Source organism: Oratosquilla oratoria, chromosome 27, assembly GCF_046742065.1.
Source record: "Oratosquilla oratoria isolate Oo_2021 chromosome 27, ASM4674206v1, whole genome shotgun sequence".
NCBI classification, from domain to species: Eukaryota; Metazoa; Arthropoda; class Malacostraca; order Stomatopoda; family Squillidae; genus Oratosquilla; species Oratosquilla oratoria.
In genome coordinates, this window is record NC_134803.1 from 17079316 (window position 1) to 17094699 (window position 15384).

At 43.0% G+C, this 15384-nt stretch overlaps 1 protein-coding gene across 11 annotated transcripts in view; it reads right to left on the minus strand.

The window, feature by feature from the left end:
- Vps13 (vacuolar protein sorting 13C) overlaps positions 1–15384 on the minus strand; it is a 1483510-nt gene that overhangs the window by 1256508 nt on the left and 211618 nt on the right. For 9 of the 11 annotated variants that reach the window (XM_076210284.1, XM_076210280.1, XM_076210283.1 and 6 more), the window contains one exon: positions 891–984. The exons of the other annotated variants lie outside the window; for them this stretch is intronic. In XM_076210284.1, the coding sequence (XP_076066399.1) occupies positions 891–984 (94 nt within the window). The remainder of the gene's footprint in view (positions 1–890; positions 985–15384) is intronic. 11 annotated transcript variants of the gene reach the window in all.

A 15384-nucleotide genomic window follows, 5' to 3' on the forward strand; every position in this document is an offset into this window, starting at 1 on the left:
ACGTAAGTAGAGGAGCGTCTGTATATATATACATACATACATACAAAAGTAAATTCAGAGACCTAGGAGTGATCATTTCAAATGACATGACACCAGACAAACATGTAAATGAAATAGTTGGAGAAACCTACAACTTAATAAGATCAATGAAAGTGGCCTTTGACTACATGGATGAGGAGATGGTGAAGAAAATCATAGTTACACTGATAAGACCAAAATTGGAGTATGCAGTGACACTATGGTCACCCAGTACAAAAAACAACAACAAAGAAACTAGAAAGAATTCAAAGAGCACTAACAAAGATGGCACCAACACTCAGTATGCTGAAATATGAACAAAGATTAGAAAAACTAAAATTATTAACTCTGGAGCAAAGAAGAGAAAGAGGCGATTTGATATCCATATATAGAATTATGAAAGGGATGGATGTCCTTGACAGGGATGATCTACTTAAATGGGACAATAGAAATACAAGGAGACACAAGAAGAAACTTAAGAAGGAGTTACAGAAGAGATCTGAAAAAGAATAGCTTTCCACATAGAGTGATAGATACATGGAATAAATTAAAAGAGAAAACAGTGAGTGCTAAAACTATACACGACTTTAAGAAAGAACTGGATGCGGAAAGATACAACTGCGGGTCCCTATGAGCATAGCTCTTCTCCCGCAAAATACAACTAGGTAAATACATATATATACATACATATTATACCCCCACTTTATGTATACCATTTTTTGTTTCTTCTTTGGTATTTATTTGTTTCCTCATTGCATTTTTCTTTTCAAATGTTCCACATCTCTTCCATCTTTGTTTCTTTATTTTAATTTTTTCCCAGTTTGTATATGTATATGTACATGTGTTGTTAAATTATATAACTAGTCAGTTACCTGATGTGGATATCCTTGATGGTAATCTGAATGTTTCTCAGTACCTGTACAGTTAACTTCTCTGCAAAGCCACTCTGTTCCTTTTTTGAGTCACCTGAAACAATTATAATCACAAACAACTACTAATTATTGTAAAATAACATTAAAACAAGTTTATCCACTACTAAAGATTAGTGATTCTTAATATAAACAGCCTCCTTTGTATATTATAACTTTAACATCAAGGTGACCTGACTAAAAAGTTGTTCTCATGTTTCCAGTAAAAAAAGTAAAAGGTCCACATCATTGTTTTAATTTCTAATGACAAAAACCAACATATATGACCATAAGAAAAAAAAAGGAGAGAGAAAGAGGGCAAAGGAGAGACAAGAAAAATAAAGGACAGAGGCCAGACAGATAAAAAGGAGAAAAGAGAGGGAGGGGGAGAGGGAGAGGGGGAGAGAGAGAGAGAGAGAGAGAGATAGAGAGAGACATACACAGAGGCAGGGAGAGGGACAGAGTGAGAGTAAGAGAGAACAAGAGGATGAGAGAGAGAGGGATAGAGAGAGAGGGATAGAGAGAGAGGGATAGAGAGAGAGAGAGAGAGAGAGAGAGAGAAAGGATGGAGAGAGACAGTAGGGAGAGATGGAGGTGGAAGAAAGAGGGCAGGAAGAGAAAGGGCACAGAGAGAGAGGGCAGGGAGAGAGAGGTGAGTGAGAGAGGAGAGAGGGGAGAGAGAGGGGAGGAGGGGAGAGAGGGAGAGAGAGAGAGTGGGAGAGAGAGAGATTTATGATTTATAAAAAATTTTGGCTCAAAGGCCAAGCGCCAGAGCCTGTAGGCCATTTAGCGCATATTTATCTCATATAGATAAAAATTCAAGTAAAACAGTAAAAACAATAAACATTCACAAAAACACATATACACAATCTTAAATTTCATAAAATAAACCGATGTCTTTCAAAAACTTCACGTGAGCTTCCTCCCCTAAAATTTGTTTAAAAGATAAATTTGTTAAAAAATTTGCCCTACGCTTATTAGAGAATGCAGGGCACTGAATTAAAATGTGTTTTATTGTAAAAACTACTTGGCAAGTGGGACATTGGGGGGCCAGCCTTTCTGCTCCACTTGCCATCAAACATTTATGGGTAATGTAGGAATGGCCAATTCTCAATCTTGTTAGAACAATACTTGACCTTCTGTCCAAAGAATGAGACTTCCAAGGGTTCACCATGGGGTCAATCTCTTTTAACTTGTAACTACCGTCCAGCCTTGTCCATTGTTCTTGCCATTTTTCCATTGTATAACAATGAATTACTTGTTTGAAATCTGTATGTGGGATCTTTTGGTCTGTTATATGGTTGAGCCTAGTGGCGGTTTTCGCTGCAGCATCAGCCTGTTCACTTCCAGTGATACCCACATGGGATGGCACCCAGCAAAAGTTTACTTTTATTTTCTTTCTGTTGTTAATGAGAATCAACCAGTCATGTATTTCTTGGATTAAAAAGTGACGAGGTAATAATGTATTTAGAGAGGATACAATGCTCATGGAGTCTGTGAAAATAACGACATTCTTATTACATGGAACAGAATTAAAAACAAATTTGAGGGCGTTGCTGACTGCCAGCAGTTCAGCAGTAAAAACAGAGCTAAAATGAGGCAACTTTCTCTTTAAAACTGTGCTATCAGATACAACAGCACAACCAACACCATCTTGGGATTTTGATCCATCTGTATAAATAAAAATTGAATCAGCATGTACTGATAAATGTTCTAAAAATTCGCTTTTTAACTCTACAGCAGTTCTATTTTTCTTCTTTTTAAGAGGACATATTACAGTGGGGCATCGGTTCCAAGGAGGGAATTTGGGAGGCGTGATCTCAGCAATTGTATTAGGAACAAGTCCTACCTTCTCTGTCCCAACTTCACATCTCACTTCTAAAGGTTTTGGCAGAGTACTTTTCCTTGGAGCTCTGTCTACCGGCTGCTTTACATATTTGAAGTGTGGATTCTGTTTGGATGTCAAGACAAGATATATATCTAAGGCTTAATTCCTCCCTGCAAATATAGAGGGGAGGAACTCCTGCGTCCACATACAAGCTATCCACTGGAGATGTTCTATAGGCTCCTGAACAGATCCGCAAAGCCATATTGTGGACTATATCAAGCTTCTTTAATGAAGTTTTACATGTCGATCCATAAATTTGACATCCATAATCCATTTTGCTAAGGCACAGTGTTTGGTAAAGCCTTATTAATGTTATACGATCTACTCCCCAGTTGAAACAAGACACTACCTTTAGTATATTAAGTCGCTGTTTAACAGTGTATACAACCTCATTTATGTGATAAGTGAATGTCAACCTTTTGTCCAAAATCAGACCCAAGTATTTTGCTTGATCTTCATATGGTAATATGACACTAAAAGAAAGCTGAAACTTTAGCGTAGAATTTTTTCTACATGGTAAAAACGTATCTTTTGGGGTATGATATTTTATAAGTAACACAATTACCAATAAAAGTCATATTTTGATGTACCATTTATTATTTGATAACTAGTTCTACGATTTTTAAACAAAAGTTTGAGTTTTTGATTGTTTTTAACGGCCCGCTGATATATAGGAAAAAATTCCTAATGTCCTAGTGCAGTTGCCACATGCCGCTATTTTACTACGTTCAGGTACAAAATTCTACGAAACGTTTCTGTTCTGTAAAATTTGGGAATTGTTCCCACGGGCTTTTCATGTGAGCCCGTTTGGAGGGTGATTTTTTCAATTATGAGTGTGTGCGGGTTAAACCACACCCACTCATACATTCACAAGATGTGCATACGCATGTGAAATACGTATGCACATCCTAGTGAATGCACCCTTCATACTGTGTTCGGTGTTGGTGTTTCAAGTAATGTAGATGTTAACAGTAAATGTATAAATATAAATTTATAGGGGGGGCTGACACTCCACCAGCCGACGCAGTTCGTAATTACTTAAGTGGCGGCATAGGCGACGCACAAGACCCTCAGATGTTGTCGGAGGCCCTCTCCTCAGAAAAGCAGTTGCGGGGCAATTCTTGAGGTAGTGTTCTAAGGTGGCTTCTGGGTGGCGGCAATGTTGGCATTTCTTCTCTCCTGCTGTCGGGTTGGTCTTAATCTGCCAGAAACAACGGTCCTCCAGCCGCAGACGGAAGAGCAGAGTTTCCACTTTTCTAGGTGTGGAGCGAGGAAGTACAAGGGGCTCATAGTCTGTGACTGCCCTGTACTACCTCGCCCTCTCTGACACCTCTGCCTCCAGTCTGTGCTGGAGGAACTGTTGTACCTGATTGAGAGCCCTGGTGCGTATGCACAACTGATTTCTGCTAAGAGGGACAACAACATCGACTTCGGGTCTTTGGTGCGCCACTTCTGCTGCGGCGTCAGCTAGCTCGTTACCTGGAATGCCCACATGACTCGGCACCCAGTTGAGCGTAACACTCCTGCCTTGCTGATGTAGCTTCAGCAGGAGTGTTAGGATGGAGGTCAGTAGGCGTACATTGTCGCTGGGCTGTGTTGAATCCAAGCTGTCTAGCAGACTGTGAGTCCGTGTGGATCACTACAGGACCAGTTCGTGATATTAGAGCATGCTCTAATGCTCCTTGAACCGCTATGGCCTCAGCTTGGAGAGTGGACGCATGATCAGATACTCTCCTGCCGTAGGTCAGACCATCCGTCACGAAAGCAGCCCCTGCACTACGAGGCCTGTTGGGGTCTACGGAGCCATCCGTGTAATAGACCGCCATTCCAGGTTCCGACAGTGTGCGGATGCCTTGTAGGGCCTGCGCTCGTTCTCTTTCCTGATCACATAACTTATTCTTACTGGGAAGCTTTGTGACAACGAAGGTTGCAGGTATCGACAGCCATGGTGGTGGGGGCTTGAACTCTGGGTGTGGAGAGTCCCTACCCTTCTCAAGGAGAACGCTGGTGAGCCTGAAGGAGTCCAGGAGCCCAGCCACCTGTGATAGCCAGGTATCAGAGTGGATAAGAGTATCCACCCGTCCCAGAGCTATCACAAGGCTCTGACTCAGCTCGGTTATCCTGGGGCTCTGGAGTATCTTGGCAAGAAAGTCAACCTCCAGCCTTCTGACCCGTGATGTTAATGAAGGCAATGAAGCCTCCATCTGGAGGTTAACAATCTTGGTCCAAGGTTGAGCTCCCAGGATAATTCTTGCTGCGGCATTTTGGCAAGGCTCCAGGTCTTCAAGCTTGGCAGTCGCCACATTTATGAGAGCTGGGGCTGCGTAGTCCACTAAGCTGTGGACAGCTTGCACATAGAATGTGCGAAGGACCTGATGCGTGGCACCAAGTGTCTTCCCCGTCATTGCTCTCATAACTGTGGTTCTTGCCTTCAGTCTCTCCTTGAGATAGGCTAGTTCCTTCTGAAAGATGAGCCTCTCATCAATCCAGACCCCCAGATGCTGATACTGGTGAACCCAGTCCAGCCTAAGGTCCTGGATGGTGAGGTGCTTCCCTTCTTTCCAGAGTCTCAATGCCATGGCCTTCAATTTTGTAGGGGAGATCTTTAACCCTAACCTGCAACATTCCGTCGCTACAGTGCTTAAACAGCGTTGAGCCCTGTTGAAGCACTGCCGTTTCCTAGTAATTATGAGCGCAATGTCATCTGCACAGCAGATGACCTTGCACCCATTGGGTAGAGGTAGTTCCAGAATGTTGGAGACGAGCACATTGAACAGAGTGGGGCTGAGGACCCCCCCCCCCACCTGTGGAGTGCCATTCTCCAGCATTCTGGCCTCTGATATATGACCCTGGAAGCGTACTTTCGCAGACCGGTGACTGAGATAGTCAGATATCCAAGAAAGCAGCTTGCCTTTTACGCCCTTGCAAGCAAGGGTGTCTAATATCACAAGTGGACTAGCCAGCTCAAACGCCTTTTCCAAATCCAAAAAGACCATGATGGACGGTGTGCCACTGACAGCATTGAGGAGTGTTGCAATACGGTTTGCTGTGCCAGTGCCCTTGCAGTAAGCATGGATATGCTCATGCATTGGATCCACCTTCCACAGCAGCCTATTTAGCACCATCCTCTCCGCTGTCTTCCCCATGCAGCTTGTCAGGCTGATGGGGCGATAAGCACTAGGTTCCTTTGGCTTTGGAATTGGCGTTATGATTGCCGTCTTCCAAGCTGTTGGTAGCTTGCCAGTCCTCCAAGACGCGTTTATCACCCTTAGAAGTGCCTCGTCATCCGCTGGCCCAAGGTGGGTCAGCATGGAATAGGTGATGAGGTCCTCTCCAGGTGCCGTGTCTGAGCTGGTCCTGTGCGTGACCCGTAGCTCCTGAAGCGTAAAGCTAGCGTCAGTATCATCCGATCGACTCATCATGTCCTCAACACTATGACGCCTCACTCCTTGGAGGTCCTGCAGTGTGTCTTGAACACACTGCGGGAGTGAGGTGCTGCTGGAGCAAGAGGCAAACTCCTGCACCACCCGCTGCGCCTCAGCATCAGGGGCATGATGGGTGTGTCGCGGTTGAGTCCTGCCAGTAGCTTTACGGAGCTTAGACCACAGCTCTGCTAGGGAGGTGTGAGCGTTAAAGCCCTCACACCATTCAAGAAATTTAGCTCTTCTGGCATCTGCAGCTATGACGTGAGCGTCATGAACTACAGCGCGCAAGTTGGCCAAATTGGTCTGAGTTCGGCGCCGTCGGAAAACACGCCTGAGCATGTTCACCCGATGGTAGGCCTCTCTCACCTCGGGGGTATAGTACCAGCTGTTCTTATGTTCTCTGGGGGACTGGCGAGTCTTTGGGATGGCTCTGTTGGCAGCCACCTGAAGGGCTGCAGAAAAGTCAGCTTCTAACGTTTCCACGTCCTGTGGTGGAACGTAGGAAGCTGCCCATTCTTCAATAGACCTCGCAAATATTGGCCAGTTTGCCAAAGCTGTCTTCCACCTGGGAACAGGTAATAAAGCTGGTATGGGTGGTGTATCCCGTATGTGCACAGAGACACCGAAGTGATCGCTAGTGACAATAGGATGCACCTCCCAGGTTACCCTAGGGAGGAGAGTGGCCGTCGCCTAGGTCAGATCAAGTCGTCCACCTTGCACGTGCGTTGGATTACCATCATTCAACAACGCAATGGCAGGGCATTCATCTAGTACATAACTTAAGTGGCGCCCAGCGACATTGGGCCCTTGGGGCGACATCAAAATATCATGATGGGCGTTGAAGTCCCCTCCTATGATGAGGAGCCTGTCCGCAGCAAGAGCACACACTTCTCCAAGGTCCACTTCCGCTCTCTGGCCCCTGTACATGTTGTAGATGGTGTACGTTTCGTGGGCCCGATGAAGTCGAACCGCAAGAACTTCTACACCATCCCCACATGATACAGGGTCCATGATCTCACTACAGGGGATGGATGATTTAACTAAGATCATGCAACCCCTAGTAGTGGGTAAGCGAGGGAGGGAGAAGATGCGATATCCCGGAAATCGCACCTCATCGCTCACCAATGTCTCCTGGAGAAGTATGATGTCGTAATCATGCTCTTGCGCAAGCGCAAGGAGATACGAGCTTTTGCTGCAGAACCCGTTTACGTTCCACTGTAGCAACCTTAAGTGATTATTGAACAGGGCGATGTTCTTCCCTGTCGGTTTCCATTACAGCCTCATCTTGTCCTCCCCGGTCAGACGACAAGATGGGTTGCGACTTTGTAACAGTGGGAGCGTTTCCCTCCTCATCAGGAGAGGAGTCTTCAAGCCTCAGTGCAAAATGACGTTGGGGTTTAGCAGACGACACTTTCCTAGTTTTTGAAGATGTGGGTGTAGCTTTCCCAATGGTAAAAGTGGGTGTGGCGGGCTTGGGGGAAGTGGAGGAGGAGGGGGAGGAGGAGGAGGGGGAGGAGGAGGAGGGGGAGGAGGAGGAGGTTGAGGAAGAGGTAGTGGAAAAGGCGGGGGAGGAGGCAGGGGAGGAGGCAGGAGAGGAGGAGGTAGAGGGGGAGGGAGTCCTCTCCTTTCACCTAGGGTTCCTATTCTCTTTTAGGAGTTTGAGCACGTTCTTGACGGCCCTATCCACCATGACTAGCATCTTCTCTGGGTCGCTTTCCCCGAGAGTAGTAGCGACTGCAGAGACGACAGCAGTCACAATCAGGTCGATATCATCCTCCCTAAGGGGGATGACATTAGACGGATATTGAGGTGGAGGGGACCGTCGGTCCTGTGCTCGTGGGGTTGGTACTGGGGGCGTGGGTTTGGCTTTAGGTTTGGGGGTGGGATTGGAGGCAGGCGTGGATTTGGAGGTGGGTGCGGGTTTAGAGGCGGGCACGGGTTTAGAGGTGGGTGTGGCTTTTTTTGGAGCTGGTTGTGTCTTTGTGTTAGTCTGTGTAGGAGCTGGTTTCAGTGAAGGAAAGTGCTCCTGATTGTTCAGATCAGGAGCACTGTGTGTAGGTGGTTGTGGTATAGTAGTAGGAGAGTGTTTCCTGCTGCCCCATACAAATGTTCCTGGGGGGGGGGGGGGCAGGTATGAAGTCCTGTCGCTTCTCTGTCCTCTCCTTAGAGGCAATGGCCTGCACTTTACGCACTGCGCATGAGGTATTCCAGGCGTGGTGCTTCTTTCCACAATTGGGGCACTTGGCAACAGTCTCAGTGCCAGCCTTGAACTTGTTGAGACAAGTCTCGGTGGCATGAGGCATGCTGCAAATGGCGCACTTGGGTTGCTTAGCAGTGCACCTCGCCTGGTGGTGACCATAGCGCTGACACCTGAAGCAACGAAGAGGATCAGGGATGTACGTTCGTACATCATACCTGCCATACCATCCCAGGTCTATCTTATCAAAGGGTTCGCCTTTGATCGTTATAAGGACCTGGCGTGTGGGGTCTTGTCCCATCGGCGCATCCTCGTGGCCGCGATTACCTGACTGTGGTCTTCGATGGCCTCCGTCATATAACTGGTCGGGTAATCGTGAACCACGAGTCGATGTTTCCTGTCCTCCGGGTTGAGACGCTCCAAGTTCACTGGCTTGCCACCGAGCGACTTGATCCCGTCCAGCTCCTCGACAAGTTCGTAAGTGCTTGGTAACAGCAGCACGTTACCATCGCTGAGGGGCCGGAGGGACAGAAGCTTGCCACGGAGTGGGCCCTTTTCAAGAGCTCTCACCACCTCAAAAGCAGTGTCGTACCCCGCTGAGGGTACGACCTTGAAGGTGGGGAGCTTGCCACCCTTTACACTAGCTGGGGCCATCACTACAGCAGCTTCATCGTCCGATGGAGCTGCTGAACCTGGAGCGCATCGACGCTTTTTCGACGTCAGTCGAAGTATCAGTAGCCGCCATGGCGGCACTGATAACGAGAAAATTACTTAATTAAGGCGCAACGGTAACGTGGAAAAAAAAATCGTAATCTAAGGGACGGGTGATCGCGGACGTTATCTAGCGCGTTGGTGCTATGTCTAAACCTGTCTATCTTGCAAGCAGTCAAACGAACACGAGGCCCAAGTGCACCTAGAGCGTGCGAGACCGGGCTTGTCTTGATGGAAATGGTCCCACCTCTCCCGCCGTAAAGGCGATTTTCAAAAGAACCACACAGGCTACGCCGATCGTGCAGGGAGAGTTATGCTGGGCATAATCCTGCCAGAGCGAGATTCCACAGAGAAGGGGGAATTACCTCGGGTAGCAGTACTTTCAGTAAATTCAGCGGCAGCACGACAAACAGGGTATTTGCAGCTGAATACGACAAGATCGACGTGGTGAGAAAACGGAACGGGGGCGTTCTCTTCATCCAGAATCTATCTTACCTCTACGAAACGACAGCCCTGGTGGCGGCTTGACTGGGCCGGGTTTGAGTACACGTGTATGGCCGTCGCTGCCACCTAGCGGACAAATAGGGAACTTTGCTTGAAAAGTCCGCCCTTTGTTCATTTCGACCGGTCATACAAGGGTCCGGGCATTCAGGGTCCGGGCATTCGGGGTCCAGGCTTTCAAGGTTCGACTGTATATATATATATATATATATATATATATATATATATATATATATATATATATATATATATATACATATATAGAGAGAGAGTGACCTAAAAAATGAGTGTGTGCATGTGCGTGTAAGAGTGTGCTAGTGTGCATTTACCTAGTTGTATTTTACGGGAAGGGGAGCTATGCTTGTGGTGTCCTGTCTTCATATCTCGTTTTATCTAGACTGTTTTTAAATTTGTGTATCCTTTTTGCATACACCACATTTTCATCTAACTTGTTCCAAACATCTATTACCCTGTGGGGAAAGCTGTTCTTTTTCAGGTCTCTTCTATAACTGTTTTCCTTAGTTTTCTTTCCGTGCCCTCTTTTATCTCTACTATCACATTTTATTATCAATAGTTTCTATACCTTTCATGATTCTATAAATAGTATCAAGTCTCCTCTCTTCTTCACTCTGTCTGTAGCTCAAGTTTTGCTAGTCTCTCCTCATATGATAGTTTTGAGAGTGTTGGTGCCAATTTCGTACATTGCCCTTTGTATTCTTTCAAGTTTTGTTATACATTTTTTTGTACTTGGTGACCACATCATCGCTGCATACTCCAGTCTTGGTCTTATCAAAGTGACCAGTATTTTCTTCACCATTTTTTCATCCAAGTATGTAAATGCCACTTTGATTGTTCTTATTAAATTATAAGTTTCTCCAAAAATCTTGTTTATATGTTTCTCAGGGGACATATTATTCTTAATGATGACTCCCAGGTCCTTCTCATTTTCTACTTTTTTAATTTCTTCCTCTCCCAATTTATTTGATCCCACTATTCTTTTTTTGCTTCTTCCAAATTCCATTATACTACACTTCTTACTATTGAATTCCATCTACTTCCTACTCCATTCCCATACTTTATTGAGATCACTCTGCAGGGACTCACAATCTTCTAGTGTTCACTTTTTTCAACAGTTTTGTATCGTCTGCAAAGAAGCTCATTTAACTTTCAATTCCTTTATCCATATCATTAATATATATAGCAAACATTATTGGGGCCAGAACTGTTCCTTGTGGAACTTCACTAATAACTTCATCCCATTTAGAATGTTTGTCTCTTACCACCACTCATTTTTCTTTCATGCAAGAAGTCTTCCATCCACTTTAGCAGTTTGCCCTGTATTCCTCCTGCAATTTCTAATTTCTTTAGCAACTTTTTATGTGGCACCTTATCAAAAGCTTTTTTCAGGTCTAGAAATACACAATCAGCCCATCCATCTCTTGTATTACATCTATTAGCCTCAAATAGAAACACATTAAGTTTCAGACAAATGATCATCCTTGTCTAAATCCAAACTGCCTTGGATTTATTATGTTGTTTTTTTCCAAATTCCTTACCCATCTAATTTTGATCGTTCTTTCACAAATTTTAGCTATCATACTTGTAAGAGAAACCAGTCTATAGTTAGTAGGGTCTTCCTTGTTTCCCCCTTTATATATAGGTACTATATTTGCTCTTTTCCAATCTTCTGGAACTTTTCCTTCTTTCAAGGAACTGCTTATTTGACTATGTATTTTGTCTGTTAGTTAATTCCTGCATTCTCTCAAAATCCAGTTTGTCATTTCATCTGGTCCATGCGATTTTCAGATATTGAGATTACTCAAGTGATTCACTATTTCTTTTCTTGTTACTTCTCTCTCTTTTATAGGGGGGACTTTCTCCCACTCGACATCTCTAAGTTGTATGTTCTCCCTCGTAAACCCAGATTTAAAATGCTTGTTCATAATTTCTGCCATTTCTATTTTCTCTGTGTATTCAACTCCTTGTTGTAGTTTCTCTAATTCTTGTTTGTTTTTCAGTTTGCCGTTTACAAATTTGTAAAATAGTTTTGGTTGATTTATACATTTCTTTACAATTAAAGTCACCTATTATTCTCCCTCCATCTTCCATTACTGGTATCTTATTTGTGTTATCCTTGTGTCTTCTAACATATTTTTGTGTTCTCTCTCTTCCCATGAAGCCATTTTAGGAGGCACATAAATTACCACAAACTTCCTGCTCCTCCCATCCCTGTCCTCCACTTCCATCATAATCATCTCTACTCTATTCTTTCCATATGTGACATTCCTCACATTTATATCCTTCTTAGTCAGGAACTTAACTCCACCCCCTTGTTTTACCTCTCTGTTTCTAATCCAATAATTATATGCTCCATGTCCTACACTGTCGTGTGGTAGTAGACCTTTCAATTTTGTTTCTACAATTCCCATTATGTTTGGTTCTTTTTTCTTCAGGTACTCTTTCAGTTCATTCAAGCCTGTTATTAAGCCATCTATATTTGTGTAAGACACTTTTAATTTTCTGCTACTTCCACCCTGTTTTCTGTTTCCCTTCTGTTTTTCTCTGCTATGAACCATTTCTTCACTTTCATATCCACTACTTTCCAATAGAATTTCTCTTTGACTCTGTTCTGTTCTCATTTTTTCCTTAGCTTCTAGTCTTTTTGTTTTCTTATCCTGTCTTTCCTCTTTATTCATCTCTCTTTTTTCCATATCTGTTTATATAGATCACTTTTTGCTAGTTTCCCTGTTTTTGCCAAGATATTCTCTACTGTCGTTTGTGACCTGAATTTAACCTTAACCACTTCCATACGGTGATGCCTACATAGGCGGCATGAGGAGCAAGTGGGTACTTGATGATGCCGATGTCGGCATCTCGATTATATTTAGTAGTCGTACCTACGTAATTTTCATTCTCTCTAAACTGGCTTCATCAATTTTATATGGTTATCAAAATACAGGGTGAAAGAGAAATGATTGAACACTGACTTTATCTTTTATAATGCGATTATTATGACGCAACATCTCACGTCAGGCAGCTAATGCTGCCAGACATGCGATGTGCCCCGGAGTGAAGAGGTTAATTGGTCTGGTCTTATCTGTATTGTATTTCCCCATTTTATACATTTCTTCAATTTCATTCCCTGTTTCTTATTCCTCTTGAACTACTTCTAATATATTGTTTACTTTTCCTTCTCTTTTACTCTTGTAGTCCTATTTGGATTATGCTTCTCTTCCATCCCTAACATAATTATACATTTCTTTTTATCCGCAAAGTCTCTTACTATATTCTCCTTCTCCCTCATCACTTTAATAACTGTGTCCTTAGTTTATTCTTTTATCTGTTGGTTAACTATATCTCTAACTTCAATTTTCTTGTTCTCTTGGACTTTTCTCTAGCCATGTAGCTCTTTTGCTATGGACTCTTTATTCCCTTAATTATTCTTCTTTAATTCCTCATTCTCATCCTTTACTTCTTTTAACTGTCTTTATAATTCTTCTATTTCTTTATTTTGGTTCTCCTTCTTTAGTTCTTCCAATTTATCAACTCTTTGTGTTATGCGTGAAAGTTGACTGAACCTAACCTCCTGTTTGTTCATTTTCTCTAGACTTGCTAATCGGGGGATGTTGTCATCTCCTCCCTCATTAAATCCATGGAAATAATTATCTTCACCTTCCATTGCACTGCTCTTATCTATATTTCTAATTTTTACATTTTTACTAATCTCTTGGATTTCACCTCTATCGTCTGCACATCTTTTGTTGACATTCCTTCCGACTTCCGGGGCCCATTTGTCCATTTTCCTCATTTCCTTCCATTTTGCTCAGTAATCCCTCCCCTCCTCCTTTTTCTTCACATTCCCACAACACCACAAGCTTTTCCCTTCCCTATTAATACAACACAGGTACTCATCGTTGAGATCCACAAAATTTGATTTTTTTTTCTGGAGTTCCAAACTTTGCTGTCACTTTGACTGTCATGTGTATTTACCTAGTTGTATTTTGCGGGAAGGGGAGCTATGCTCGTGATGTCCCGCCTTTGTATCTTGCAGTGTCTAGTTTGTTTTTAAACTCATGAATGGTTTTTGCACATACTATTTCATTGTCCAGTTTGTTCCAAGTGTCCAAAACTCTATGAGGAAAACTGTTTTTCTTCAGTTCTCTTCTATAGCTATGTTTTTTTATTTTCTTTCCATGTCCCCTTGTGTTTCTTTTGTCCCAGTTAAGTAAGTTCTCTCTATCGAGTACCTCTGTGCCTCTCATGAGTCTGTAGATGGTCAATAGGTCACCTCTCTCTCTTCTTTGCTCCAGTGTCGGTAACTCCAGTTTAGCCAATCTCTCCTCGTATGATAGGTTTGCAAGTGCAGGTGCCATTTTTGTAGCTGCTCTTTGGATTCTTTCTATTTTCTTTATATTCTTTTTGGTACTGGGGGACCACAATGTCACCGCATACTCTAATCTAGGCCTTATCAATGTAACCAATATTTTTTTTATCATGTCTTCGTCCAAGTATGTAAACGCCACTTTTATTGATCTTAGCAAGTTGTAAGTCTCCCCGACAATTTTGTTAATCTGTATATCATAGGACAAGTCGTTCGTGATAATTACTCCCAAATCTTTTTCGGATCCTACTTTCTTTACTTCTTTGGTTCCAATTGTATATTTTCCTGATATTCTGTTTTTGCTTTTTCCAAACTCCATTATGCTACACTTCTTAGTATTAAAGTCCACTTCCCATTTCTGACTCCAGTTCCATACCCTATTTAGGTCTTCTTGCAGTGCTTCACAGTCCTCATCAGTTTCTATTTTCCTTAGCAGTTTGGCGTCATCGGCAAAGAAGCTCATGTAGCAGTTCACGTCCTCGTCCATGTCATTCATATAGATAGCAAACATTATTGGTGCCAGCACAGATCCTTGCGGTACTCCACTGATCACCTCTTTCCAATCTGAATATTTTTCTCTGAGCACTACTCTCATCTTTCTACCAGTCAGAAAGTCCTCTATCCATTTTAGTAGGTTTCCTTGTATTCCTCCTATGTGTTCCAGTTTTTTTAGTAGTTTTCTGTGTGGTACTTCTTTGTCAAAAGCTTTTTGCAAGTCTAGGAATGCACAATCAGCCCATCCATTTCTTTCTTGCACTATGTCTATTAGTCTTGAGTAAAAGCATATTAAGTTTGTGGAGCATGATCTTCCTTGCCTGAATCCGAATTGTCTTGGGTTTAATATGTAATTGTCTTCCAGATGTTTTACCCATCTATTCTTGATTATTTTCTCACAAATTTTGGCTATGGTGCTTGTTAGTGATACTGGCCTATAGTTGGTGGGTTCTTCTTTGTTTCCTCCTTTGTGTATTGGTACAATGTTAGCGTTTTTCCAGTCCTCGGGTATCTTTCCTTCTTTGAGTGAGCTGTTTATCAAGATGTGTATTTTGTCTGTTAGTTCTTCTTTGCACTCCTTTAGAATCCAATTTGCAATACCATCTGGGCCATGTGATTTTCTGACATCCAGCCTTGATAGATGTTCTGATATTTCCTTTAGTGATGCTGTAAACTCATTCATGAGGGGAGATTTCTTGTTTTTATCTATGTCACAATTTGGTATTTTCTCTCTGGTGAAAACAGATTTAAAGTGATTGTTCATGACTTCGGCCATCTCTAAATCTTCTGTGTATTCTATGTTTCCTTGGCATAGTTTCACCATTTCCTGTTTGTTTTTAAGTTTACCATTCACATACCGA